At 38.2% G+C, this 27,935-nt stretch overlaps 1 protein-coding gene across 4 annotated transcripts in view; it reads right to left on the bottom strand.

Moving 5' to 3' along the window:
* The window catches only part of CAMSAP2 (calmodulin regulated spectrin associated protein family member 2), a 1,491,011-nt gene that overhangs the window by 1,204,407 nt on the left and 258,669 nt on the right, over positions 1 to 27,935 (bottom strand). For all 4 annotated transcript variants that reach the window (XM_044086048.1, XM_044086049.1, XM_044086051.1 and 1 more), the window contains exon 2: positions 26,462 to 26,721. In XM_044086048.1, the coding sequence (XP_043941983.1) occupies positions 26,462 to 26,721 (260 nt within the window). The remainder of the gene's footprint in view (positions 1 to 26,461; positions 26,722 to 27,935) is intronic.

Below are 27,935 nucleotides of genomic sequence, written 5' to 3'. Positions count from 1 at the left end.
ACTTCTTTAATATACAGAGTATTTACCCAAAATATGACCACTTTTTTAATATGAAGTGACAGGAATATTTATATATCAGTAACAAAAAAGGCAACCACCTACATGTAAAATAAACTTGTAAAACAAAAAAAAAAAAAATGGAAGTTGCTGTAAGGAGGAGTAATACCGTAACCAGTTGATCACTTTATATATATATATATATATATATAAAGTATAATTTGGAAACATCACAGTAAGACGTTGTCCTGTTCGATTCTCAGCTAGAGCGTCTTCTGTGTGGAGACATGCGTGAATGGCCGTACCTTCGTTGAAGGTTGTGCATCAGGGCCGGCAACTCAGCACATAAAAATCTACTGCCAATCATTAGCGGACCGGAGTTTCCTGTGGCAACCTCTAACCGGGAAAAGCCAAAAGACACAACAACAACCACCCAAGCTTCAATATTAATTTCCGGACAGCAGTGGACACATTTTCAAAACAGAGAACACCGAACACTCTGCTTTAACATGGTTCGAGATTGAGATGGAAAAACTTTTTGATTTTTGCCATTGTTTTTCGATGATATGAAGAATTGACCGAGTGCCTTTCCGAATTGTGATAGTAAACCTGTGTGTGTGTGTGTGTGTGTGTGTGTGTGTGTGTTTATATATATATATATATATATATATATATATATATATATACACATATACATATACATATATATATATACATATACACACACACACACACACACACACACACACACACACACACACACACAACTTTTCATTTTAAAATGTTTAAACTTGTATGTATTTACATTTTTATATTTTTAAATGGTAACTGGTTTTACTGGTGAAACTACTTTTGAATAAGGTATTGATTAACTTTTTGATTAATTTAGTTATTTTATTTGATTGGTTGCTGGATGTACTCATGCACTAATGGAGTCCCTTTAGAACGAAAGCACTTAGCACAAGTGAACTGATATTAAAGTGATCAACTGGTTATGGATTTGCTTCTTCTTTCGCTTACAAGCAACTTCTGTTTTTGTTTTACAATATTTACATGTTAATTCTCTTGGGCAACACCTTTGAAAGACTAATGGGTTTTAGAACTATCAAATTGTTTCAAAATGTAGTGTGGCTAGGGGGCATAAATGTGTTGATTGCTAATCATTTGTATTGTGAAGTAATAAAGACTGACCACAATCCTGATAAATATGATACCTGACCATTATTTAACTGTGTTGCATCTTCCAAACAATATTTTTTGCCTCGGATCTTACTTGAAGGACTAAAAGGTCTATCAAGCCTGAATAACGGGTGGTAGCTACAGGTGATTTTAATAAGAACTGGTTGAGCTCTAGTTCATCTGTTTTAGACTTTGCTATCACCTGTGGCATTGCTCGGCCAGTAATCAAGGAGCCTGAATCCTCACCACTGACACTGGAGTGGGATGTGTACTTTAAATACAAATGGATGCTCTCAGTATTTCCAGATGTAGACCTCTCTGCATCAAGCACAATTTCCCTTAAGAGCAGACCGGGAACATGCTCAGGCCCGGGTCTGGATTTCTCTATACCGGTTCTCCCTCCAGGTCCCCAATAAGACTCCTCACTGGTACAGCTGTAGGGTTAGGTCCTCAGCCGAGTATCCAAGCCAAGTCCTCCAGCACCCTCTCTATAAACCCAGTGCTTTGTGTCCATGCCCCCAAGTAGCTGACACCCACCCAAAGCTGATTTCACTCGCGCACACACACACAAACACACACACACACAAACACACACACACACAAACACACACACACACACACACACACACACACACACACACACACACACACACACACACACAAACACACACAAACACACACACAAACACACACACAAACACACACACAAACACACACACAAACACACACACAAACACACACACACACACAAACACACACACAAACACACACACAAACACACACACAAACACACACACAAACACACACACACACAAACACACCTGGGAAAGGCTGGTAGAGATTTACCTGCTGTGCTATCTTCTGCTCAAATACGGCAGTTATCATTGCCACCAGACACTCCAAAATCAGCTACTCTATGGCCCTTAACAAAGGGTGTCTAATTATACTGTGCAATATTAATACCAACACAAATGGTAAAAGTTGACTAAGACATCTATGCCTTCAGGAGTGGCCCACACAGTGTCACCAAATAAATATAAGCACTCTTAAAGGTTAAAATACTTTCTACAAGGAACAGCCACAATAAAAGTTGTAAATATATTTAATAATAAATAATAAAAGAGCATGAAAATATTGAATATATATTCACAGTAAACCACAGAGTTCAGATTACAGGAAATATTGAAAACAACATTAATGGACAGACTCAGACAAATAAAGAAAAATAATACCAAAACTAAGCTTCATTATATTCCTGACTGAATCTAGGAGAATTACTATTCCCTAATAACTTACTTGATAGAGCAAGGCACAATGAAATATGTGAGCAGTCTTTCTAGTCAGGGCCATGTAAAATAAAATATCCAAGATGGCTTGCAGAATGACCTCATCTAGTCACTTGACTCCAGGTTCTCACCAAACCGCCTCTGAAGCCGAGACAATAATTTAACATAGACTGCTACAATACACATCTTAAATGTTTATGGCAGTGCCTGAGGCTTCCCCTCTTTTTACTGAGCTAATGAACAAAATTACTGTGGGGTAACATTTTAATGGTTTAGCAGCTCATTTACATTTCCCTTATTTTTCTTAAAGACAAGAATCATTAAGTCCAGGGTGGTTACAGGCATTTAATGTCAACTGCCATTTTAGTTCATTTTTTCCAGATGTTCCTCTATAATCCACCCCTGTCCATCCATCTTAATTTGTTCTAATACCAAAAAGTTGAAAGTGTGTTGTGTACATCTCTCAACGCGTTTGTGGCTTTTTTTGTTCCTAATTTCCAAAATATGTTCATACACGTCTTCTAAAATGCCTCTTACTTTTTCCTACATAAAAAGCGGTGCATTAATTACATTGGGGTAAATAAACAATACCTGAAGTATTACAGGAAAAACAGCCCTCACATAATATGCATGATTATTAATAGTGAATGACTTACAACTGTTGACATATTCACATGTAAAACAATGACTGCATTTCCTAGTACCAACCTTATCAGTATACTTGCCACTGCATTTCTTTTTTTGTTTTGTAAGCTATTGTTGTTCCAACTAGTTATTAAGCTTCATTTTTTATATGTTTAAGAAAAGTCTTTTTTTTAAAAAAAGCTGCGTCACAATGTGTGTGTGTTTTTAAATTGGTCTATTTTGTTGCACTGGCCATTACTCATAAAGGTAAACTCTTGTTATATAAAATAAAGCTATGACACTAAATATAAACGTTTCTGTGCCAGTAAATAAGTCTGAAGTGGACAGTCAATCATATGTGGATAGCTGAAATTTGTTGATTGCAGCTTGCCACACAACAATCACCTGCACTTCTTCCAATGCAGCAGTAGTTCTGAATATTTTGACTTTTTTTTCTCGACAGTTGTGCAACTGTGGATTTAGTATATGTAAGTAAAGAGGTGTGGGAGTGCAATTGCATTTTTCCACCTACAAAAGACACTGTTTTAATCCAAACAAAGCATCAACTGGGTGTGTTTGTCCAGATATAACTTTGTCTGATGTGTGTGTTTTTCTGTGCAAATAAAGGATAATTAATATATTTGTAAATATTTTAGCACATACATCAAAATCAAACTAAACATTAGAATCACTTATGTGGTCAAAATAAGTACTTTTTCTCTTTGAGTAAAGTGGATTCATTTTCTGACAAATGACTCCGCTTTTTTTTTTTTGTTAAGTTTTCCTAGAGCCTTAACATCCTGGGAGATTCCCATCTAAACCAGTTTATATACTACCTCAGTAATACCAGATATTATATTTTGGCTTCTTACTTTGATTCCTCAAGTCTTAAAAACTTAAGACATATTAAAACAATTCAAAAACATTAATCAGCTACTAAGTTAGAACATCCGATTAAGATGAAAGCAGCTTTGGCTGCACAATGATCAACATCTTAATTTCAGCTTTCCCACTGTGAAAAAAAGAAACTGAGAAATAAGAGCCAGTTACATTGCCATCTTGTGTAAAATGTAGTTACTGGCTATTAAGTACACTGCCTGTATGCCAACAAAATAGAAAGTTAGAAAACCTGAAGGAAAATTAACCAAGAAAGTGAAGAAAAACCATTGGCTAGGCAGAATCCTGCACATGTTGAGCAAAAAAAACATTTCAACCTTCAGCACAGTAAAAGACGTGACTTCCAATAGTTAAGAAAAAGTAAATCAATTATACTCAGAGATTATTAAAATAAATGAAACCATGAAAGATTGTATAAACTCAAATAACAAAAAACTCAACAACATAGAAGAAGCTTTAACTAGCTATTGAGATGAACTGATAAAACTGCAAAAATCGGCTGAAATGAAGAAAAGGCTGGCTAAGTCGGAGAGTTCTCAAGAAGAGAGATTTCAAAAAATGGTAGCGTTAGAAGACAGAGCATGAACAGAACACCTGAGATTTTCTGCTTTACAAGACAAACTGGAGGGAACAGACTTATATTAACTTTATGAAAACTCAAATAAGCAACTGGACTGGTATTCCACACAAGGATTGTTAAATGAAATGGCACATCAAGTACATGCTCGATACCTGGCCATGACAAGGCTGCAAAGACTTGTATTAGTAAAGATGAAAACATACTAACAGATAGAGCCGATCCTAACAAAACTGGTGTAGAAGGGTTAATATTATTAAAAATTAAAGACAGCAGATTGTGGAAAATGATCATTTAGTATACATCACAAAGCAAAACGGAAGCAAATTTATCCCAGCAATCAGAAAATGTAAACAGGTAGGTGTGAGATTTAAGCTGCTGTATCCAGCTGTCTTCAGATTATTTTTCCAGAAATATCAAAGATATTTATGGATACAGAGCAAACCAAGGAGGAAGTAAAGTTTATCCAACAGAAAGTGAGTCAGCAAACAGAAGAGAACTGCTTCTTATTCTTGTATCAATAAAGCTCATAAAGAGACTTTCCCAATTAAACCTTTTCCAATGTTCCAAAGGAAAATGCTTGAAAGACAAAAAAAAAAAGAACAGGAGCTGGCTACAAGAATCAAGAGTACCTTGGACTTGAACCAGAGTCTGGTGTTAAGGGTTGCAGATGAACAGAAAGACTAAAAGCAACAATGAAATCAGTCAATAAATGGTAAACTATAAAGCATCGATTCACATTTGTGAAATACAGCTTTGCAAGCAAAAGTGGCTGAAAAAAGCTGGACTTTTGTTAACTTTGTTAAACTTGTGAATACATTGAAAAGCATATACCCTATTTTATGTCATTAATGGGACACTAAAAAAAATAACTTAGTATTTGTATAAAACATTTTGTGATATAAACTACATGTTGTATATAAAAAAGCAATTTTGTGTAGTGTATAGTCATGTATTTTAAATGTGGGAAGATTGATTTCAGTGAATGCTCATCTATTAAAGCTATTAAAGTAAACAAGTAATTTTTTAGTTTCAAAAATATAGGCTTTATAGCATAACAAGAGTAGAAAGGCTGAACAAAAGCAGTTTAATGTTAATGTACTGTGATCTTAGGATGCTGAGGTGGGGGTGGGGTAAAAAAGTGCACTGAACATATTACATGTCGAATGAAAATATTTTCTCTTATGTTTACATGGGTGAACATCTAGATTAATGCCCTTGCACATATTTTGCAAGTAGGATTGAAAAATAAGACAAATGCTGAAAGCCATGAAAATACTAAGTTTCTTACATCTGCAAAGATATTAGAGCTTGTTTTTGCCATTATCAAATGTTCAGTGGGACTCAAGAAGGCATCATTTAAAGGCAGTTGTAAATTTTATTCTGAGAGAAATTTACAAAGATTCATTGCTGACCATTTTTATGTGGAGATGAGCTGTCTGCAGGTGCAAGCAATTTATCCTGAGAGTTCTCAGGATTCTTTGCTGAGGGAAATGGAAAATTTACAGGTACAATGAAAGCAGGTCAGTGAAATTATGGGACATGAATAAGCGACAGCAGCCTCCCTAGCAGCATTAATACTTTAACATATTTAATAGAACAGTGTACAATTGAGTTTTATTTAAAGATAGGCAGAGTAGTTTTTCTTAATGTTTTCTAAGAATTCACAGGCTGCAGCATGCACTTTTGCACAGGCAACCTTAATTTTAGGTTAAGTAATGCCTGTGGGTGTAGCTGTCACTTTTGGACAATTTTTCATATCTGTAGGGTTAAACTTAATTTTTTGAAGATGTACACAGCTTTACTTGTTTGTTCTAAGTTAACAAGGGTGGGGGTGTTCAAAAAATGTATTTAGTTTTTTTGTTTGAGGGTTTTTATTAAAATAAAAAGAAATGAAAAATGTGACATGTTCAAATGAAGATGAGAAGAAACAAATATATAAAAGATCAGCCTGCTAAACAGTTTGTGCATGTAACACAAAAGCTGTAGGTGACAACAGTGTATTACAACGGCTACACTATCCACATTATTTTGGAAAATACATGGCCTTACATGTGTAGACAAAAAGGAAAGAGAAGTTTCTTCAGAAGTTACAGCTAGTGATTGGGATGAAACAAAAATGGAGTTTAACAACAGGGTAGAAATAAGAGAAACCTATAGTTAAGAAGTAATAGGAATTACTTACAAGGGTTAACAAAGGTTGAAGTATTGCAGAAAAAGGGGAATCTCACAGAACAAGAGCCAAAAATAGACTGATAAAGAGAAAATAACGGAGTATCTGGACAATACACAAAAGTTGAAAAAGACCGCTGTTAAGCAACTATTTTTGATAAAAGGTATTTATGCTGTGGAGTTATGACAACACCTTAGGCTATAGAAAGGGTTGAGGACAAACTTATGGTGCTTATACAGGAAAAATAACCACAGATCCTGTAGCAGTGGTTAGACATATTTCAGAAATGTTATGAAAATTTGCATAAAAGCAAAGAAATGTGGAAACCAAGAAACAACACAAATGGACACATTATTATAATTATGCCAAGGTTAGAGTTAGATGAGGCTCAACAACCAACAGTTAAGATATGAGGAGATGAGATAGAAACAGGGATGAATAAAGTCTCCAGTTACAGAGGGTATTCCTGTGGAAAGTTGAAATTTAGGAGGGAAGAAAGTGACAAAGATCTGGAAGATTTTGTTTAACAGCATTTTAAAAGAAGGGGAAGCACCAACAATGTGGAAGAAAGCTGTGGTGGCTGTACAACTTACTGATGGTAAAGACCCATCAGTCTCAGTTTCATATAGACGCATTTCAGTTTTAAACTGGGATTCTAAAGCGTTTACGTCTACACTAGTGAAAAGGATGGAAAATGTGTTGTCAAAATTGATTGAAATATATGGATCAATGAGTTTTTGTGGAGGGGAGGCAAACATCTGACAACATTAATAGAACAATAATGGTCCAGAGGGAAGCAGAATGTAAAAAAAGGTCGCTGTTGTTGGTGGGTCTTGATGCAGGGAATGCATTCAACAGAGTAAACCTGGATTTTATGAGTAGGGCAATGGAAGCATTTGCACTCCCTGATACAGTAATAAGGTTAATTAGGAAGCTACATGGAGGATCAGAGGCAAGAATTAAAGTAGGAAGGCTCTTGTCTGATTGAACAGCAATACTAGTCAGGAGATCCCTCTTTCTCCTATATTTGTTTTATAACTAGGCCATTTGCAAAGAAAATAAGTGACTCAGAAATGTAAGGATATAACTGATATGGTAGTTGAGAAAATTTGGCTTTATTTGCAGATAATATTGTTCTGTAAATGAAAAATCCAAAAAAGAACTTCTCAGTGTTGCTGAACATTTTAGACAGGTTCAAGTCTTTTTGGGATATAAAATTAAAGCTCACAAACGTTCATTCTATTCAATGTAATGAATTCACATCATGCCACAAGGTACAATTTTATTCAACAAACTAAGGGCAACAAACTTGTTTTTCAAATATACAAGGAACATAAAAAGAAGAATGTAGCATTTTATATCAAATATTTTATCCTCCCAGCACAGACACTCTATGCACTTGTACTTATAAATACTTTACAAGATTTATTAAAGATTTAAGTAGAGTGTCGGGTGGACAAGGACAGAACTGCAGAGAATGATGACAGCATGTGGTTCTGTAAAAATAACTGTACTCTTAAGAAAAGTTTACACACCCCTGTTAAAATGCCAGGTTTTTGTGTTATAAAAAAATGAGACCACAATAAATCATTTCAAAACTTTTCCCACCTTTAATGTGACCTATAACCTGCACAATTCAATTGAAAAACAAACCTGTTAGGGGAAAAAAATAAAAAATGTACAATATGCTGGTTGCATAAGTGTGCACACCCTTAAACTAATACTTTGTTGTGTGTGCACACCCTTAAACTAATACTTTGTTGAAGCACCTTTTGATTTAATTACAGCATTCAGTCTTCTTGGGTAGGAATCTAACAGCATGGCAGATCTTGACTTGGCAATATTTGCCCACTTTTCCTTGCAAAAGCACTCCAAATCTGTCAGATTGCGAGGGCATCTCTTGTGCATAGCCCTCTTCAGGTCATCCCACAGATTTTCTATTGGCTTTAGGTAACTCTGGCTGGGCGATTCCAAAACCTTAATTTTCTTCTGGTAAAGACATTCTTTTGTTGATTTGGATACATGCTTGGGGTCGTCATGTTGAAAGGTGAAATTCCTCTTCAACTTCAGCTTTCTAGCAGACGCCTGAAGGGTTTGGGCCAAAAGTGACTGGTATTTGGAACTGTTCATAATTCCCTCCATCTTGACTAAAGCACCAGTTCCAGATGAAGAAAAGCAACCTCAAAGCATGATACTGCCACCACCATGCTTCACCATGGGGATGGTGGTTTTTCGGTGATGCGAAGTGTTGTTTTTGTGCCAAACGTACCTTTTGGAATTGTGGCCAAACAGTTCAATCTTGGTCTCATCAGACCACAACACATTTTCCCACATGCTTTTGGGAGACATGATGTATTGTTTTGCAAATTTTAGATGGGCCTGATGCTTTTCTGTGTAAGAAAAGGCTTCCGTTTTCCAACCCTATCCCATAGTCCAGACATATGGAGAATGCAGGAGATTGTCACATGTAGTACACAACCAGTACTTGCCAGAAATTCCTGCAGCTCCTTCAGTGTTGCTGTAGGTCTCTTGGCAGCCTCCCTGACCAGTTTTTGCCTTGTCGTTTCATCAATTTTGGAGGGACATCCAATTCTTTGCAACGTCACTGTTGTCCCATATTTTCTCCACTTTCTCATGACTTGTCTTCACTGTCTTCCGTAGTATATCCAATGCTGTGGAAATTTTTTTGTACCCTTCAACTGACCTATGCCTTTAAGCAATGAGATCCCTTTGATCCTTTGTAAGCTTTCTGAGAACCACGGCTTTTGCTGTAGCAGGCAAATGAGTAAATGTCAGGAAAATCCTACTAGGACAGCTGAACTTTATTTGGGGTTAATCAGAATCTCTTTAATTGATGGCAGGTGTGTACCCAAAAAGACTGAATGCTGTAATTAAATCTAAAGGTGCTTCAACAAAGTATTAGTTTAAGGGTGTGCACGCACAACAAAGTATTAGTTTAAGGGTGTGCATAATTATGCAACCAGCGTATTGTACGTTTTATTTTTCATATTTTTCCCCTAACAAATTTGTTTGTTTTTCAATTGAAATGTACAGGTTATAGGTCACATTAAAGGTGGGAAAAGTTTTGAAATAATTTATTGTGGTCTCATTTTTTTATATCACAAAAACCTGGTATTTTAACAGGGTGTGTAAACTTTTTATATTCACTGTATCTGAGCGAGTGCATGTCTGTAATTTTGCCCATTTCAAAGTTAGGGGAAGTAGTATAAATGTAAAAGTATGTGTTAATGAAGTTCAGTTCTGTTAATCTGGAGATAAACACATTGAACCTAACAGTACATTCCCCCAGTTTCTTTTGGAATTGGGGGTGACGGGGTACTGTACACTCCTTAGTGTGCTACCCTGTGGATGTGATGTTAAATTAAAGTTCCATCTGCTTAAGTTGCTCGTAGCTCAGGTGGATAAACTGGCACCTATCAAAGAGAGTAGAAGTTCCTTAATGCGCTCGCCAAATTTCCCTTGTTCAGGTCTCCCCTAAATGAAGTCACTAGCCTTCAACACGGATGGATAGATAAAATAAATAAAAATACTTTATTGAAAATTATAGGGACTTCTACATTTCCCCTCCTTTCAGGGCATATATTTTGGTATTCCTGGTTCATGCAAAAAGTGAATTATATGCTACTTAGTTTGGCTTCCACATCATAGGTCAAAGGGAAATATGGCAAAATGAGTAGGGGGTAAAACCACCAACAGAATTAAGAGTACCAAGTAGTCTGATAGGATAAGCACTTTCTGCTTAATGACACTACAGCTGTCTGATCTGAAGTTTACTTGTTAGGTACACAGTAATAGTTTTCACAGTGCACAGTTATGGGTACAAGTCTCTGCTAAGCAGTGAGCTGCAAGCTCTAGAGTAACTCAGCCTTGAGTAAAAGGTACCCTCCCACATCCCAGAATATTGTCTAAACTTACCTTTCTACCACATTTTGGTCTACAGCTGTGGCAGCAGAACAAATAGGAAACATGATGACCTGATTTTTTTTCATATAATCAGATTATGTATTAATTCTTCAAATATTATTACTTTAATATGAATTAGCACAGATATTAACTGCCAAAATAAAAGTAAATGTCATTAGGTACTGTGGTATTGTTTATTTTTACACAGAATCACATTACATACGGGTGAGTTGAGCAGCTGAGATAAAAGGAAAAATAATGTCACACTATACTGCACAGCTTTCATGGTCTAAAAAATATACATCACCCATTCTTTAATGGCTCAAGAAAATTTCTTCCAACTTACTCCACTCCCATACACCCACTCCCACCTCCCTGAATCCTCATTATTGGATGCATTCTTCTTATGGTGAGACAGGTTAAGAACTGTATGTACAAAGATGGACAGTGTTTGGCAGCATGCAGGACAAAAGGTTAGAATTTAGAAATTGATTGCACAATTAAAAACAAAATCAGTTTAAAAAAATAGGATTATGAAGAAGAAATCCAAATTTTGTGACTCTGACATTACCAAGTTCCACTGCAATTTACATAAAAACACATTTAGGCAGACACCAGCTGTTGATACACCACTACTACTGTATGGAGTTGAAAGCATGTTCATTTAAGAGTAGTTGAATTTACTTCAGTTTTATTTAGGTGCTTTTCACAAATCACAATTCAACACATAACCTTCAACTTCGTGTTTTTGCCCAAACAAGCAGTAAAAAAACAAATCAAAAACACTGCATATAACATATACTAACAAATAAATAAGTACTCATATTAGCACTTAAATGGGTAATATAAAATACACACAATAAACAGAAACCATAAAGCAGACCAATTCTAAAAACGGTGAGTAAAACTAAGCCAGATCCACAATAAATTTAAATACATTTGCCAATAAATTTGTTTATATTAAAAGGATATGAAAAAATGGGATAGGGGTGACCTAGAGTAAAAGCACTGAAGGAAAAGCTAGAGCTGATCAATCCCACTCTCAATGAAAGTTAGCTCAGCAAAAATTATCTTCAACCCTCTGTGGAAGCAAACCAACATGCAGCACTCCCCTCAGCTACTGTGGAACTAGATGCACAGAAGCAAGGTCCAGTATGCAATAAAACAGTACCCAAAATTCTCCAAGCACACCTCTGGAATAATCAGCAGTCCCCAGGGGGAGGGTAGCCCAATGCCTTCTAAGGGCAATGCAGTACTACTGAACGGGCTAAGGTAGGTGGGTTTCAAGTCTTGCAAGGACAAATATACCAACTTCGAGATTTTAAACTTATGAAAATGAACTGGAAACCAGTACAAGTTCCCCAAAATGAGCATAATGTGGGTTAACATGAAGTGCCATTAACTTCATAGCAGAGTTTTGTACTATCAACAGTCAGGCAGGATAAGACGAGAGAGTGACAACTGCCTAGAGATGAGCTTAAGCAATAAGGTAAGTATCCTGGAAAAGCAATGATTTCACCTCAGTGACATCCTGTAGCAAAATATCAGCAGTCTGTTTAGGATCACACCTAAATAAGATACCTTACTAACATATTCAAGCTTGTTTTCACCACAGAAGATATGTGAAGGCAGTTGCACAGCTGATGTATCAAAAAGCATTATTTGCCACAGCCTTGGTTTAGGAGGCACTAAGCTTCAACGAATCACAATTTAACATTCAGCATATTGTGCTGAGGGATCACCCTAAAGAATGATCACTGTAACAAAAATAAATAAATAAATAAATAAATAAGGGCCCAAGACTGAGCTATGTGGTATTCCACAATCCATAAAAAATGATGTACAACACTTAAACCTGAACACATCCTCAAGGTATTGCCAGTGAGGTAAGAAATAAAACACTCAAGGTCCACAGAACTGAGACCACAGTAGTATCACAGCTACTAGATGTTAAAATCGACAACAATGTTCAATGATACAGAAAGATAAACAGGACAAACACAGAGTAGAAGCACTAGCCTCAAGCCATCGGGTGATTATTTGGGTCTATATTATATCATTGAACGCTTAAAAAAGCGAACAATGAATAATCAACCCCATGTAAGTGAAAGCTTACAATCTCGAAAGCTCTAATATCATAGTATAAAACACTTTGATAATGTAAAAGTAACCAATTAAGATTACATAAAATCTGAAAGTAGCCAAACTGCACTGAGCAGAAATGGTTTTGAGTACAACTACTAAAAGACATTCATTACATGTTAATGAGTTTACTGCTGGACACAGTGTATTTAACAATGGAATATTTTTTTTAATATAAACAAAACACTATGGAAAGCAAAATTCTTGTATGTAAGCTTTTCACAACCAATAAAAAAGCTGCTTTCCTAAATGGACAATGAACAGCACTTGCTAAAACATGCAAACAGATCAGACTCTGAAAAGCGTATCAGTATGAAGTACTCAACAAATAGCAGATCCATAAATAACAACATGCCTGCTGCTTGGTGTCAGATTCATTAAGACTTGTATGTAATGGCACCCCTTCAGTTCTCTCTCATATGATGATTAAAACCACAGTAGTGAAAAACAATAAATACCAATTAAAACTCAGATTCTCTATACCAGGTGTTCTACACCAAACATAACTAGGAATAAAAACTACTACAATTAAACAGCTATAGAAAACGGGAAAAATACAGATTGTGCAACAAGCATGCAACTACACGCAAATAACCTCTAAATGGCATAGCAAAAAGAGTTGGGGGTTACCCAGCAAAAGGCATCTTACTGCTTAAGAACCTATGATTACAGTAAATTATCATAAGCAACTATATAATCCTCAGCATAAGAATCAATGTTCATCGGTACCATTTGATAAACTTTGTAACTTTACAAAGTGAAAAACACTAGCAACTCCAAACTAAAGGAGGACAGAACTAAGGGAACATGGGAAGCAGGAGTGGATAATTCAAACTTGCCCCCTTCTCTGGGCTGACTCTTTAAACATAAGAAAACCACCCCAGCTGCCAGTATTCACAAATATCTTGAGGTAAAAACATTCTTAAGGAATTGTGCTGCCCAAGCTTTACTGTTGTATTAGCTTTACAAATACTTTTACTGTATACCACCAGCATGCCAGGAATTTGGAAGACAGATATTTTTTATTTTCCTGTGAAACACTGCATTGTTATGGTGAGGTATTTCTCCTTTACTTCAAGATGCAATATAGTTCCCTTCAAGGGGGGGTACGGGGGAACTTACCCCCACAAAAATAAATATTTTCTGTTTTGATCTATACTGTTTTTGAGCTTTAACGTTTGTTTAGAAACTATAATAAATGCAGTTCTATCTGATCTACTGAGTCACACCCCTGATTTTTGCAAAGCAAACAAAACCCAACCTGACTGCTTCATATGAAGTCCTTAAGCCTTTTAATTAATTCATTCATTTTGGGTCATTAGTCCTTTGAATACAATATCTAAGCTGTTAAGGGACTTCCAGTACGGCACTGCTTTTAGCTCCTAAGCTAAAGATTCAGGTATTCATATATTTCACGGTTTGAAAGAAAAAAAAGCAGCAACAATATCATTTAGTAATATTAAACATATCTACATGTCATCCTCAAACAAAGCATAAAATGATAAAAAATGAAGAAAAAAAATTGAAATAAGAAGCTCTTCATAAAATTACATTGTTTGAATGCTGGTAAATCATTCCAATTCAGACAAGCAGCCTGAAATGGATTCCACCGTTAAAGATGAAAAGCAGGACAAAATATATACTGTAGTGATACACTGCAAGGCTAGAGGATTACATTAACACTAACAGCAAAAGACTGGAAGATGTAGAAAATGCACCGTCTATGGAAATTGTGGAAAAAACAAGAGGAATTCCATGAGAAAACAGAGAAATGAGAGAGAAATCCTGCATGGAAAATTTCTACTTCTCAGGCATATCCAACAGGGTTGAAAGAAGTAATGACATTCACAAAAAAAAAAAAAAAATACTATAAACATGGACAGGAGTTCCTCAGTCAGAGATACACATAGAGGGTACATCAGGTCTTTACACCAGGGAAACTGCAGCTGGTAAAGCAGCAAAATCCCACATCTGGGAACTTTTAAAAATTCCAGCAAAAGGAGCTAGAGTCACCCAATTACGGCAAAAGGGAAAACAGACGAAAGCTGACTGTATGTGGATAACAACTTGCCCATGGTCACAAAAATGAAACTAAAAAAATTATTCCATCTATTCATCTGCAGTGTGAAAGTACACTTGAACTCAAAATATAGTACCTAGCTCACTTCAAGGTACATTACTGTGGCAGAGTAAAAACAATGGCAAAAATATGGTCCCACTTCATATCATCGAATTTAATTTCATCGAATTTCAAAACATCGAGACCAAATCGTCGAAAACCCAAATCATTGAATCTCAAATCACTGAAAACTAGAAAGCAACTAAAAATAACATCCCAGACACTGTTTACTACATTTATGCAGGGGGGCAAGCCTGGAAAAAGGTAATTTCCTAACCCCACTGTAATGCGACCTTGGAGTTGGTATATTTAATTACAGGGGGTGTGGGGGGGTGGAGCCCCCCACATGGGGGGAGCAGGGGGGCTTGCCCCCCTGCATAAATGCAGTACTAACTCTGTGGAATGTTATTTCTAGTTGATTTCTAGTTTTCAATGATTTGAGATTCGATGATATGGGTTTTCGACGATTTGGTCTCAATGTTTTGAAATTCGATGATATGAAGTGGAACCCAAAAATATACATTAATAGGCATGATTTCAGCCCTGCAGCTGCAGCAGAGTGCATCCTACACATAGTAGGAAAAACTGAGAGCTCATAAAGATAAAGACTTGTGTTCTAATAAGACAGAAACCTCTAAACTTGTTGCCATTATTAAAAAGAAAAATGGACAGATTACTTCTTAGCCTCCCAAAAAGTGACAGAATAACACAAATCCCCTGTGCTAACAGAGGTCCTGGAAGATGATGACTGAATAAGGTTACCAACTAATGCAACATATCTTAAGGTATTTTGAGGATGAAACACTACCAGCTCCATCCAAGCAAAAAAATCACTGTATTATTCCTTGGGGAGAATTGTTTTTACCATTAATACGTCTCTATTTTTTATACAGCTTTTGGCCTGGGTCTGTGCTATACAATGCAGGGATAATGCTCATCACTCTATAGAGTGAGCGGAAAGCAAATTAAGACTGGGATAGGCGGAAGAGAAAAGAAGCCTTTGCACTAGCTTACCTTTGGGGAGGTCACCAATATCACTGGGCTTCCCCTCGAGTGACTGAAAAGTTTATTTAGACAGAAACTGATGCAGAGGAAGGTCTGCAGATTCAGCATTTACTCAGTTACATTTCTTAAAGAGGTGTTGCATGACCAAGAGTGCAAGTCATGCAGCAGGGAGTAAAACATTGGCAATGAAGAACTCCTTATGTTCTAGCCAACTGAGGGCATGATGGTTTCAAATAAAATCTATTTGCAAGCTTTTTAAATGTCAATATTATATGAAACTATAAAGAAAAATATCACGCTCTTAGCAAAATGATGAAAGTTAATTCAGTTTTTATTTAGCTACCTGTAGAAAGCTGTTGTCAATACTACTTCAGTATGCTTCTTAGCACTGACTGTGCTACAGTTAAACTATGTGAATGTAAAGATACAAACAATGCAATAAGGATAATGTAATTCTATCTGATGGTACTTGCGTATTATCGCAATCAGATTTTTGCGGCAATGCTGGTTGCTTCTTTTTAGGTCAAGTAGCAGCAGTACAGGGTTATGAAGGTTAGACACATATTCTGTAATGTTTTAGTAGTTTTACGAAGGTTTATCTGCTGAAAAAAAGCTGAAAAAACTGAAGTTGGAAAAGTAAGGTTTGAAAAATAGGTTTCCCCCTTTACCGCCAGCATCTCGTGTCAGTAAGTCCCATTCCACTTTCAAGGCGTTCCTTTGACATGCTGCCGATCGGTGAAGGAAAGAGATCTGTTTTCAAATACTTTACTGTTATTCTCACAGCCGATTCAATGGTAAACCTACCCTAAGACTACAAAAACACTACGGAAAATAATAGCAAGCACCTAATCTGCTGTTTAAACTCCGCTTGTGCACAATATCATCCGCTTAACTGCCACACTCCTTTCAGAACCAACAGACATACACACGTAACCACTGCAATCACAGAAATCAAGGCTTTACGTGTTTAAAGGACGCCTCCCACAAATCTTAAAAATTATAAGTCCTAACATTTTTTAAAACCACCACCAATATCTCGGCAGACTTTCTGATAGTGTACCCTTCCATATTACGCTTCAGTGACGCATCAGGCTGAGCAAGAATACATGTTTAAGAAATAATACTGTACAAGCTAGTTAGCTGCAACCGGATCTCAGGAGAATCTAAGAGTATCCAAGTATAATGGCAAGCAGGGTCCTGTGGTATAGGGGCATGACATACCCTTTTTTGAAAGTGATAAAATCTGTACCACTTTATACCAAAAAAATAACCGGTGCTCTCACAATTAGTGGTATGCATTTATACACAGTTTTGATGGTTATGAATTAATTTGATTTTAACATGCAGAGTGTAATCAATAAATTTAAAAAACTTGTCTGAGGAAACAATGGGAAAGGAACAAAAGCACAGGATTTGAAAGGCTACAGACCTGTTGGTTGGTTGTGACAGTAGGAATGTCTACCAGGGGTGGGTTCAGTCTAAAACACAATGCTTGGAAAGGGCTTAACATTAATAAGCTGGAATGTTAGCAGGCTATTAGACCCTAAGAAATATTCAAGAGCATTCCATTTTTTTCCCCCTTTTTTTTGTTCTTTTCTTCAAACAAACTGCTCAAACTGTTATGCTGTAGGAGACTCATTTAGGAAAATGGGAACATACATGGAAAAGTATTAAAACTGGATTTAGACAAAGGCGTCATGAGGGATATGACAGTAAAAGAAGCAGAGGGGGTTATTACCATAAGAGCTAGGAGCTGTCATTATAATTTAAGAAAAACTTACTGACAAAGAAGCAAGGTGTGTGTTTTAGAGGAGGGGTACAGGTTAGAAAAAGAGGTAACAGCAAGTAAAGACGCATACACATCTACATTCGTACATAAATGCATACACACATATATTCCCCCAAAGACAGAACAAATAAAACTGATGTAGGTATTAATCCTTGGCATTATGTACTTGGTAAATAAGGAAGATTTTTATAAGCATTCATGCAAATCTGTGGCCTACTGGGTATGGCAGAACTCCAGGATAGGCAGGATTATATAACACAGGAACACAAGCACATGACTGAGCACTTAGATGTACTACCTATACTCATTTTAGATCATTTTGAATTAGTATTACAAATCTCAGTGCACAACAGAGGTAGTGAATACAGGCATTGAAGTTCCACCCTTCACTATTTTCAGGGGATGTGCAAATAGGAACTAGCAAAGAGGCAATAAAATGACACTTGGCTAGATTAAGTGATTACTGAAAAACAGCAAATAAATCAGTTTATTTTAATACCACTTCAGGGGTCTAACAATACCAGGCCCAGTGGATAAGGTAACAGACAACAGAAAGGTAAGTAAGTGAGGATATTTAATGCACATCAAGGCAAACTGACAAGGGAATCTATAAAAACCTCGGGAGTGTAATATTTTTGTGAGGATTTACACTGGTGTGAGCAAGCAGGATGAAATCTAATCAATGCACCTGAGGATTTTCCTAAGGAAGCTGCAATTGCCACAACTTCAACCAAAGTGCAGAGAAAGTCTGATATACCCTACTAGAGGAAGAGGTTATGATCTAGTTGGCAAAGTTGTTAGCAAGCAAATCACACCAGGGGATGACCGTCCCCATTTTGATTTAGGAATCTGGGTGAAAAAGGCATGTTGAAGTACAGACATTATCATTTAACTTAATTCTAGCGACAAATGTAATAGTACCTTTATGGACGGAGGCTATTACATCAGTCATAGCAAGAAAGGGAAGCCCTAACAAATCCAGACTCTTACAGACTTATATCAGTATTAAATAGTGACTAAAAGTTATTTATGGGAATACTGGCTGCTAATATTGCTAAAGTTATGGGAATACTGGCTGCTAATATTGTTAAAAGTTGTATCAGATTTAATCAGCCACAACCAATGTAGAATTACAGAAGGTACATAAATACTTGATAACATAGTTAAGACAACTCTGACAATGGATAGTGCAATGAAGATAGTGCCAATTACAAGTAATTAGCATGCATGCAGATAAGACCTCAGATAGTAAACAGTTTAGACTTGAAGCAAATGTAAATTAAATTTTGTTTCCAGAAAAAAAATGGTATCTTCAGCCTTTGATATACACAGAGAACCTTATGCCAGACACCAGAAAGCTTTAATCTGCATCTTATTAAAGACAGCATACAGGGAAAAAGACACATACCTACAAATTCGTGCATGTGTGCATACAAACACACACAAGCAGGCAGAGCTCTGCAAGATTTATTTTTGCTTGCAAGCATGTCAAAGGAACCCCCTCCTTACCTAACTGAACAAAGCATTAGGAATATCTCAAACTCAATAACATGAATGTTTCTTTCATGGGAAATAAACGATCTCTCAATCTCAGTAGAGACAGACATCTAAATTTCTTATGTAAACACCATGATTTGTGTTGATGATAAAAAAATACATTCAGTAGAAAGTTGATTACCTGAACGTCAACTATCCGAACCCAGTCTTCCAAAGTTTTGGATGGGAAAAATCATAAAGTCTGAATTTGTAACTGTAATATGTTATTAGTTTGCGCATGTTTTTTGAACTTGTAGCCTGCTTGTGTGTGAAAAATATCCTTTATTGTTCACTGGACTTGCTGAATGGTTGAAAAAGTGTATTCCCTGAGTGCAGATAAAACAATATTTTAGACATTTTTTTATCCAGTTCAATGTATGTTTGATTATCCGAACATTTTGATTACCCAAACTACCCTTGGTCCCAATTAGTTCGGATAATCGACTCTCTACTGTAAATAAATCTGAATTTTAACATGCTTTATCTAAAACACTTTTAAATCCAATGGGTAGTCCTAGAAGTCCTAGAGCCTACAGAAATGTTGGCAGCCATTAAAAGCATGCAGTCTGAATTGAAATGCATTATAACCTTTCTATGATCATCTCCAGGATTAATTAACTTTCAGATAATTTTGTAATGCATCTGAAAGTCTTTTTCAGTCATGAAGCAACTCCTAATTATCCATGCACAAGTGAGTCTATCTGTAAGAAAGAACCTTATTTCAACAGTAAAACTTTGGTAAGTAGCAGTTTATCTTGTACTGTTATGATAGTCTAACATATAGAGCTGGCTAAGAAAACAATGTAACAATTTCCCTTCCCTCTTACCCTTCAACCATCCGTAATATTCTGTTGGTAAACAACTATAACAGGCCTTATTTACATAAACAATATTCAACTACTGGGACAGCAAGCAGCTCTTTTGAAAAAGAGCACTGTCTACTCTTGCTAAGTACTATACTGCAAAAGAAGTAGAAAAGTACAGTTTTGTACCTACCATAAATGTAGATGTTCGAGTGTTCACCATGCTGCAGTCATCACACTTGGGTTATCCTGCCGTCAGGCAGTCCCCGCAGTCGGCCCGAGTTCCAAAGTCTTGGTCCGGTGTCGGTTGCTGTCACTTCCTCCCTGACGTCAGTGCACCAGGGGTATATAAGAGACATCCGAAGCCATTTTCTTCAGTTTTTCTTGCCCCAGATGTCAGGTGCCCCCAATAGGTAGGCAATACATATTGCTATATAAAAATATACAAGCAAAAATAAAACAATACTTTCAGTCACAAGCAAATACACCACAGAGGTTGTATAGGATAGAAAGGTATGGATAAGTCCAGCTAGTTCAGAGGGGATGGAGGGAGGGTAACCTGGACTGCAGCAGGGTGAACACTCGAACATCTACATTTATGGTAGGTACAAAACTGTACTATGTTCATCGTGTTACCCTGCTGCAGTCATCACACTTGGGTTGAATCCCAAAGCTAGGGATGGGTGGTGGAATTAAACAGGATTAGAAGAAGCTAGTAGGCCCTGCAAAACTGCAGTGGCAAAGCCAGCTCTAGTCTTAGAATATAGAGGTAAGTGATAGTGTTTGGTGAAGGTGTGCACTAAACTCCAAGTTGCAGCTTCCAGAATATCCTTGGTTGGCACCCCCCCCCCCCCTGAGAAAGGCCGCTGATGTAGCTGTAGCCCTGGTGGAGTGGGGCCTAATGCTAGCAGGTACCGGTTTCCCATGATGCGTGTAGCAGAAATGTATGCAATGACCTATCTATTTTGAAATGGTCTATTTTGAGATAGCTTTTCCTTGTGATCCTGCAGCATAGGCTACAAAGAGCTGGTCAGAGTTTCTGAAAGCCTTGGTTTTATCCAAGTAGTAACATAATTGCCTGTGAATGTCCAAAGAGTGCAGGAGTCTTTCTCCTTTGTTCTGGGGATTTGGAAAAAAGGTGGGCAAATTAATGGTTTGGTTTAGGGCCACACTGGATACTACTTTTGGCATAAAGGAAGGGTTAGTTTGCAGAGAGACTGTCTTGATGAAAAATGAGGAACGGCTCCCACTGCCATTAGTGCCTGTAGCTGAGACTCTTCTAGCTGAAGTTATTGCTAGCAGCAGGGCAGTTTTCCATGAAAGAAACTTTAAATCAGCTGAGAAAGCTGGTTCAAAGGGCGGCAGTGTAAGTTTTTCCAGAACAAAGTTGAGATCCCAAGTAGGTGTTGGTGCACTCCTGGGCGGTCTTCTGTTCTTAGCCCCTCTGAGGTACTGCCTTAGGAGTGGATGTGAAAATAAAGGAGGATCCATCTTGTAATGAGCTGAAATTGCTGAGGCGTGGATCTTAATAGATGAAAAGGAAAGTCCTTTGTGCAACATCTCAGTTAGATATTGTAGAATCTGAGGAATGTTTGGATCAAGGGGATTTTGCCCTTTAGCCTGGTTCCAGGTGCAAAATCGTTTCCATTTGTCTGAATAGGTTTTCCTGGTACTGGGCCTCCTGGCCTCCAGAATGACATCCATAACAGCTTTGGATAGAGGTGTTGGTTGATTGTTTAGGTAATTTGCCATGCAGCCAGGTTAAAAGTCTTGAGCTGGCTGTGTAGAATTTGTTTGTCTCGCTGGGTGAGCAGGTGAGGAATTTGTGGTAAAATCCATGGTGGGCCGTGGGCCATGTTCTTTAGAATTGGATACCAGTGCTGGCGTGGCCACTCTGGTGCAATGAGCATCATTTGTGGCCTCTCTAATCTGACTTTCAGCAGCACCTTTGCTAGAAGAGGCAGTGGAGGAAAGGCATACACTGTTAATGTTTTCCAACTGAATGAGAGGGCGTCCACCTTCCAAGCTTGTGGGTGGAATGTCCTTGTACAAAATTTTTGAAGTTGGTAGTTTTGGGGGTTGGCAAACAGATCTATGTCTGGGCATCCCTATTTTTGAGTTATCATTGCAAATTGTGGATCCAGTTTCCACTCGTGAGGATCCATGATGTTTCTGCTTAGGTCGTCTGCCAATGTGTTTTTCTTTCCTGGCAGGAATTGTGCTTGTAGTTGAACTTGGTAAGACAGTGCTATGTTCCACAAGGTCATTGCTTGCCTGCATAGAGGGTAGGAATGTGTGCCCCCTTGCTTGTTGATGTACCACATTACTGTGGTATTGTCCGTCTTTATTATTAGTTGTCTTGGGTGTAAGAGGTCCTTGAAAGCTGTTAGGGCATTCTGTTCTGCTAGCATTTCCTTTTGGTTGATATGCAGATGCCTTTGATCTGTAGTCCATTTGCCCGGAATGCACTGTCCCTGCCATGTGTGCTCCCCAGGCATAGTCCGATGCATCTGTTGTCATAGTTTGCCTGGCTGTGGGTAATGTGAAAGGCTGACCATTGTTGAGGTGACATGCCTGTGCCCACCATAGAAACTCCTGTTGAAGGCAGGGAATGAGTGGTATCATTGTTTCCAAGCTGTGGCTGTGCTGAGTCCATATGCTTTTCAGGTACCATTGTAATTTCCTCATATGCAGTTTTGCAAATGGTATTAGTAGTATGCAAGATGCCATGAATCCCAAGGCCTGCAGAATTTTTCTTGCAGGGAGTTGGGTCTTTGTTGCCATTATTTTGAAGTATCGAGTCAGCTGTTGTTGCTTGTCTGGCGTGAGATAAGCCATCTGGGCCGTTGTATTCAAGCTGGCACCCAGGAATATTATGTTCTGTGAGGGCACTAGTTTTGATTTCTTTTCATTTACTGTGTACCCTAGGCAACTTAGAAGGTGTTTGACAAATGCTAGATGTTTTAAAAGAATGTCCTTGCTTTCTGCTTGAATAAAGCAGTCGTCCAGGTATGGGTATATTTGAATTCCTCTTTGTCTGCAGTATGCAATTACTGGTGCCAGGCATTTTGTGAAGACCCTGAGCGCAGTAGATAAGCCAAAGGGCAGTGCAGAGAATTGATAATGGGTTGACCCTGCAATGAAGCGGAGGTATCTTCTGCAATTTTGTCTGATAGGGACATGCAGGTATGCCTCCTTGAGATCCAACGTTACTAGCCAAGCCTTCTTGGCTAGCATGGGAAGAAGCTGCTGTAGTGTTAGCATCTTGAATTTTGGTTCTTGCAAATAGGTGTTCAGAATTGAAAGATCCAGAATGGATCTCCATGCTTTGTCCTGTCTGGGGACTAGAAAGAGTCGAGTAAAATCCTTGTCCTTGCTCCTGTGTAGGTACCTGTTGAATGGCTCTCATGTCCATGAGAGCTGTAATTTGTTTTTGTGCCTCTGCCCATTGATTTGGTGGCAGGTTTGGCATTCCTTTTATCCTTGGCAAGGTATGAAAGTGGAATCTGTATCCTTGTGAGACAATGTTTAGAACCCATTTGTCTTTTGTGATGATGTGCCAGTTGTCTGCAAAAAGTGCTAATTTTCCTCCCAAGGGAGCTGCCAAGAGGGATTTGCTTGGTAATTGGAGGGTTGAGTCATTGTGTTTGTCTTCTGCTAGCTTGGGACCTGTCTTCACCTCCTTTCTGGGTTGTGGCACCCCATTGGCGAGGTTTGTAAGGGCCTTGTGACTGACCTCTGCATTTGCCCCTCTGTGGTCTGTCAGAAGCTGGAAAGGACCAGTTTTTTGTTGGCCAATTTCTGCTGAAACGAGGGGCTTGTACCTGTAAAAAATCCTTGACCTTCTGCATAGACTTTGCCTTATCCTCTATTTTCTTTAAAACCTCTTCTGCTTTGACACCAAATAAGACATCCTGCTGTAAAGGTGCATCCAATAATTTTGCTTTAACATGATCAGGTAGGGTTTGTTCTTTTAACCAAGCATGTCTGCGTATGACAGACCCAGTAACAGCTGCTCTACAGGAAGCTTCCAATGAATCAAATCCACATTGTAAAGTATGTTTGCCCACCTGTTCAGCTGCATGCAACAGATCCTGCATTTCCTTGAATTTAGCCTGTTCAGAATGTGTGCTCAATTTTTGTTTTAATTAAGACATTAGGAATTGCTGATATCTCAGCATGTGGAACTGACAATTTAATGCTCTCATAGCCAGAGTAGCTGAGGTGTATATCTTCTTTCCCCATCTATCTAGGGCTCTGGAATCCCTTTCAGAGGGTACAGGATCTTTTGCCATAGAAGCTTTAGCCCCTTTGGGACCCTGGGAAATTGTTTCTGGGTCAGCCAGAGGGCTTTTATAAAGGAATTTGTGTGTGTCAGGTACTCTGCAGTATCTGTCCGATTTGGCTGGAGCAGGAGGTAGGGAGTCTGGATTTAGACTGGACTCTAAGTAAACATCATCCACAATATCTAAAACCGGAGGGATAGCAAGTGGTCTGTGCTGGGGTAGTAAAAGAAACTCTCGAGCCTTTTCTTAGAATCAGAGTAGTCCTGGCCTTCCCAGTGGAAATGTTCCCTCATGGTATGTAAAGTTTCCCCAAAGGAATAGTCTTCAGGGGGAGATGCTGTGGGAATAGAGTCTTCAGCATCAGAGTCTTCATAAGGGGGAAAAGAATAATCCTGTTCCTCAGAAGAATCTGAGGAAATAGAAACCTGGTCAGAGGAAGCGTAGTCCTCCCCTTGTCTTGGCCTTTTATCAGGAGGGGATGGGAACCCCTGATTAGGGAAATCAAATCTTCAGCCATCTTAAGCATCTGTTTCTTAGGCATGGGGCCTTGAACAGAAGACTGATGTACAGTCTTTTTTGGTTTTAATGGAGTTTTTTGCTTAGCATAAGATTTAACGGTGAGTGTAGTCCGTCTGAAGACACCTTCTGAAACCGAAGGCGTTTCTACTGCACCGGGATCACCTTCTGCTCCGGTGTTGGAAGGGCCTAATGAAGATGGATGCGACAGCCTAGTACACTCCGCTTGCAAATCCGAAGCTGTCTGGGGTTCCATTTCCGCGGTCGTCAGGGGCTGCGTAGGCGCCTCAATGAAAACCGGAGAACCGGCGACAGGCCCAGCAGAGGCCTCGGAGTCCGGCTTGGTTCTAGGCTGCCTGTCCTTATCCTTGCGTTTTGTATGCATGCCGGTCGTCGGCTGCTCCGACGGCATGATATAATTAAATTTCCTACCAAAGTAATGTTGTGCGAAGTCAAAACGGCGTTTGATAGTTCGTTTATTAAACCTAGCACAAAACCAACAACCTGTGACATTGTGGTCTGGGCCTAGGCAAGGAATACAATAAGAATGAAAGTCCTTATGAGGTATTTGCTTCCCACAAGAAATGCAATTGTTAACTTTTTCTGACATCGGACTGAGGCAAGAAAAGGTTCCCTAATGGGGTACTTAGCTTTATTGAAGACTTCGGACTGAAATTCGATTCAAAAATCTCAGGTGTCGGCCGACCGGCACTTGCGATCTGCTTCTGCTTCGGGCACCGCACGGCAAGAAAGATTGAAGAAAATGGTGTTGGATGCCTCTTATATACCCCTGGCACACTGACATCAGGGAGGAAGCAACAGCAACCGACGCTAGACCAAGACTTTGGAACTCGGGCCAAATGCAGGACCGCCTGACGGCAGGATAACCCAAGTGTGATGACTGCAGCAGGGTAACACGATGAACATCGTGAAATGCTATGTCCCATTATTAACATGTCATGCATCAGGACAGATCAGACAGTACGAATGTATGCCATAGGCAAAGAATACAAGTGTTGGAGGTGTAAATTCTGAAAAACATTACACATTAAAAGTCCTGAACCACAAAGCATAACTGAAAACAAAACACCCAAGAAAATGACTGACCACCCATCAGGTCACTGAAATAATAAATGACAGCAAATGGATATCATTTCTATCAGTGAAGAGTTCAGCACACCTGTTGATAAACTGCCAATTCATCCCTGACCTGACACATACCTGCTGTGCAAAACAGTTACCGGCTGCTAGTAACACATGTGCATTTATGTGGCTGCGTCTCTTTAAATGTGTGTGCAGTTGAAAGGCCTGTGCCAACCACAAATGCTTCTGTTATTTTACATTTGTGTGAATAAAGAAGGGATTCAAACTAACAAACTGGAGGAAGTTACAAATTGGCAGATGTCTGGAGGGTGGGAATCTGATGCAGTTTGCTGTCTGGGGATTAAGGATTACATTCACATAGTTGAACAGATAAAATGTTTTCAAAAATGTCAATGCTCTGAACTGAAACCTTAAATATATTTGAAGAAAACATGCAAGGAAGGCTTAAACTGCAATAATATTAACTAGTGCCAGTTACAGATTACAGGAATTCAAACAACATACCATATGAATTGGCTTTTTTCGCAGATCCCTTTCTGTTACCAGCCGTTCCTGATCTGTAACATAAAGGCCTCTCTGAGCGAGGGCCTGAATTACAGCATCATGGCCCAATAAGGGTTTAGCAGCATCACTCTTCAGAATCAGGCTTCCAGCTCGACAGTACAGCTCAGCAGAAAGCAGCAGGTTAACAACAGGAGGCTTAATGTGTTCCTGTTCATACTGGTCCGTGTAAAAGGGTTCCTTCAAGTCCTCAGGAATGTTATCTACAAAAACAAGAGAAACGGTTCTAAACAAAAATTCGAGTCCAAGTAAAACAAATTCAACACTTCACTTTTATTTAGTCCATTTCTAAGATATGGAGAGTCCTTGAACGAAACAAAGATTTCCAGGATTTCAATACACCAAGATACTTGTGGAAAATTGAAAGTAAAGATTGAAAAGGTCTCTCAGTCCTGGCTTCCCATTTCAGCACATCTTAGCATAAACTCTGGGAAGCAGTAACACCTTTTTCCTTGTCTATGCAATTACCTTAAGAGATGTGCCACTGCATTATGGAACAAATTCTAGTCATTCATTTCAATATTGTACACACTGTCGCATGCATGTATATGTGCATATGTATGAAATCGGAGGATGTAGGTAACGTGTTCTACAACACTGTATGGTACTTCACTTGTCTGTTCAATAATCATATCGAATATGGTCACCTAGACTAAATGAGGAATATCAAATTAGTATATATATATATATATATATATATATATATATATATATATATATATACATATGGGATCCGTCAATATGTTCGAAGTTTCACTACTTTCAACCCCACTTTACAGAGTCCACTTGTTCGAAGTAGTGAAAATATGAACACTGACTTCAGCAGTCACACTAGAGTGCGGAATGGGAATATTCCCTTTTCGTCACCTCAGAGTTGGGTAGGGGGGGTGGGGGGCACAGCCCCCCACATGGGGGGTACAGGGGGGCTTGTCCCTCTGCAAAAACATGTTTTAGTGTTTTGTTTGTTTTTTTTTTTTTTGGGTGACCCGGGGAACTAGTCTTCAGCGAAAGTGCACTTTCATTTAAGTGGACTTCCGCTGAAGTGTAGGGTCTACTGCTCTATTTCGAAGAAGTGTATTTTCGATGTAGAGCAGTAGACCCATATATACATATATATATATATATATATATATATATATATATATATATATATACATATATATATATATATATATATACATATACACACACACACACACACACATATATATATATATATATATATGTGTATATATATATATATATACACATACACGCACACACACAGTGGATATAAAAAGTGTACACACCAGTTAAAATGCCAGATTTTTGTGGTATAAAAAAACAGAGAAAAGAACCCTAAAACCAACGACTAACAGCCAAACTGTGTTCAAAATAATAAAGAATAAACAGCAAATAAAACACAGTGCAGCAAAGC

This window comes from Protopterus annectens, chromosome 10.part0, assembly GCF_019279795.1.
Source record: "Protopterus annectens isolate FY-2018-M chromosome 10.part0, PAN1.0, whole genome shotgun sequence".
NCBI lineage: Eukaryota > Metazoa > Chordata > Ceratodontiformes > Protopteridae > Protopterus > Protopterus annectens.
This window is presented reverse-complemented; position numbering and strand designations above follow the sequence as displayed.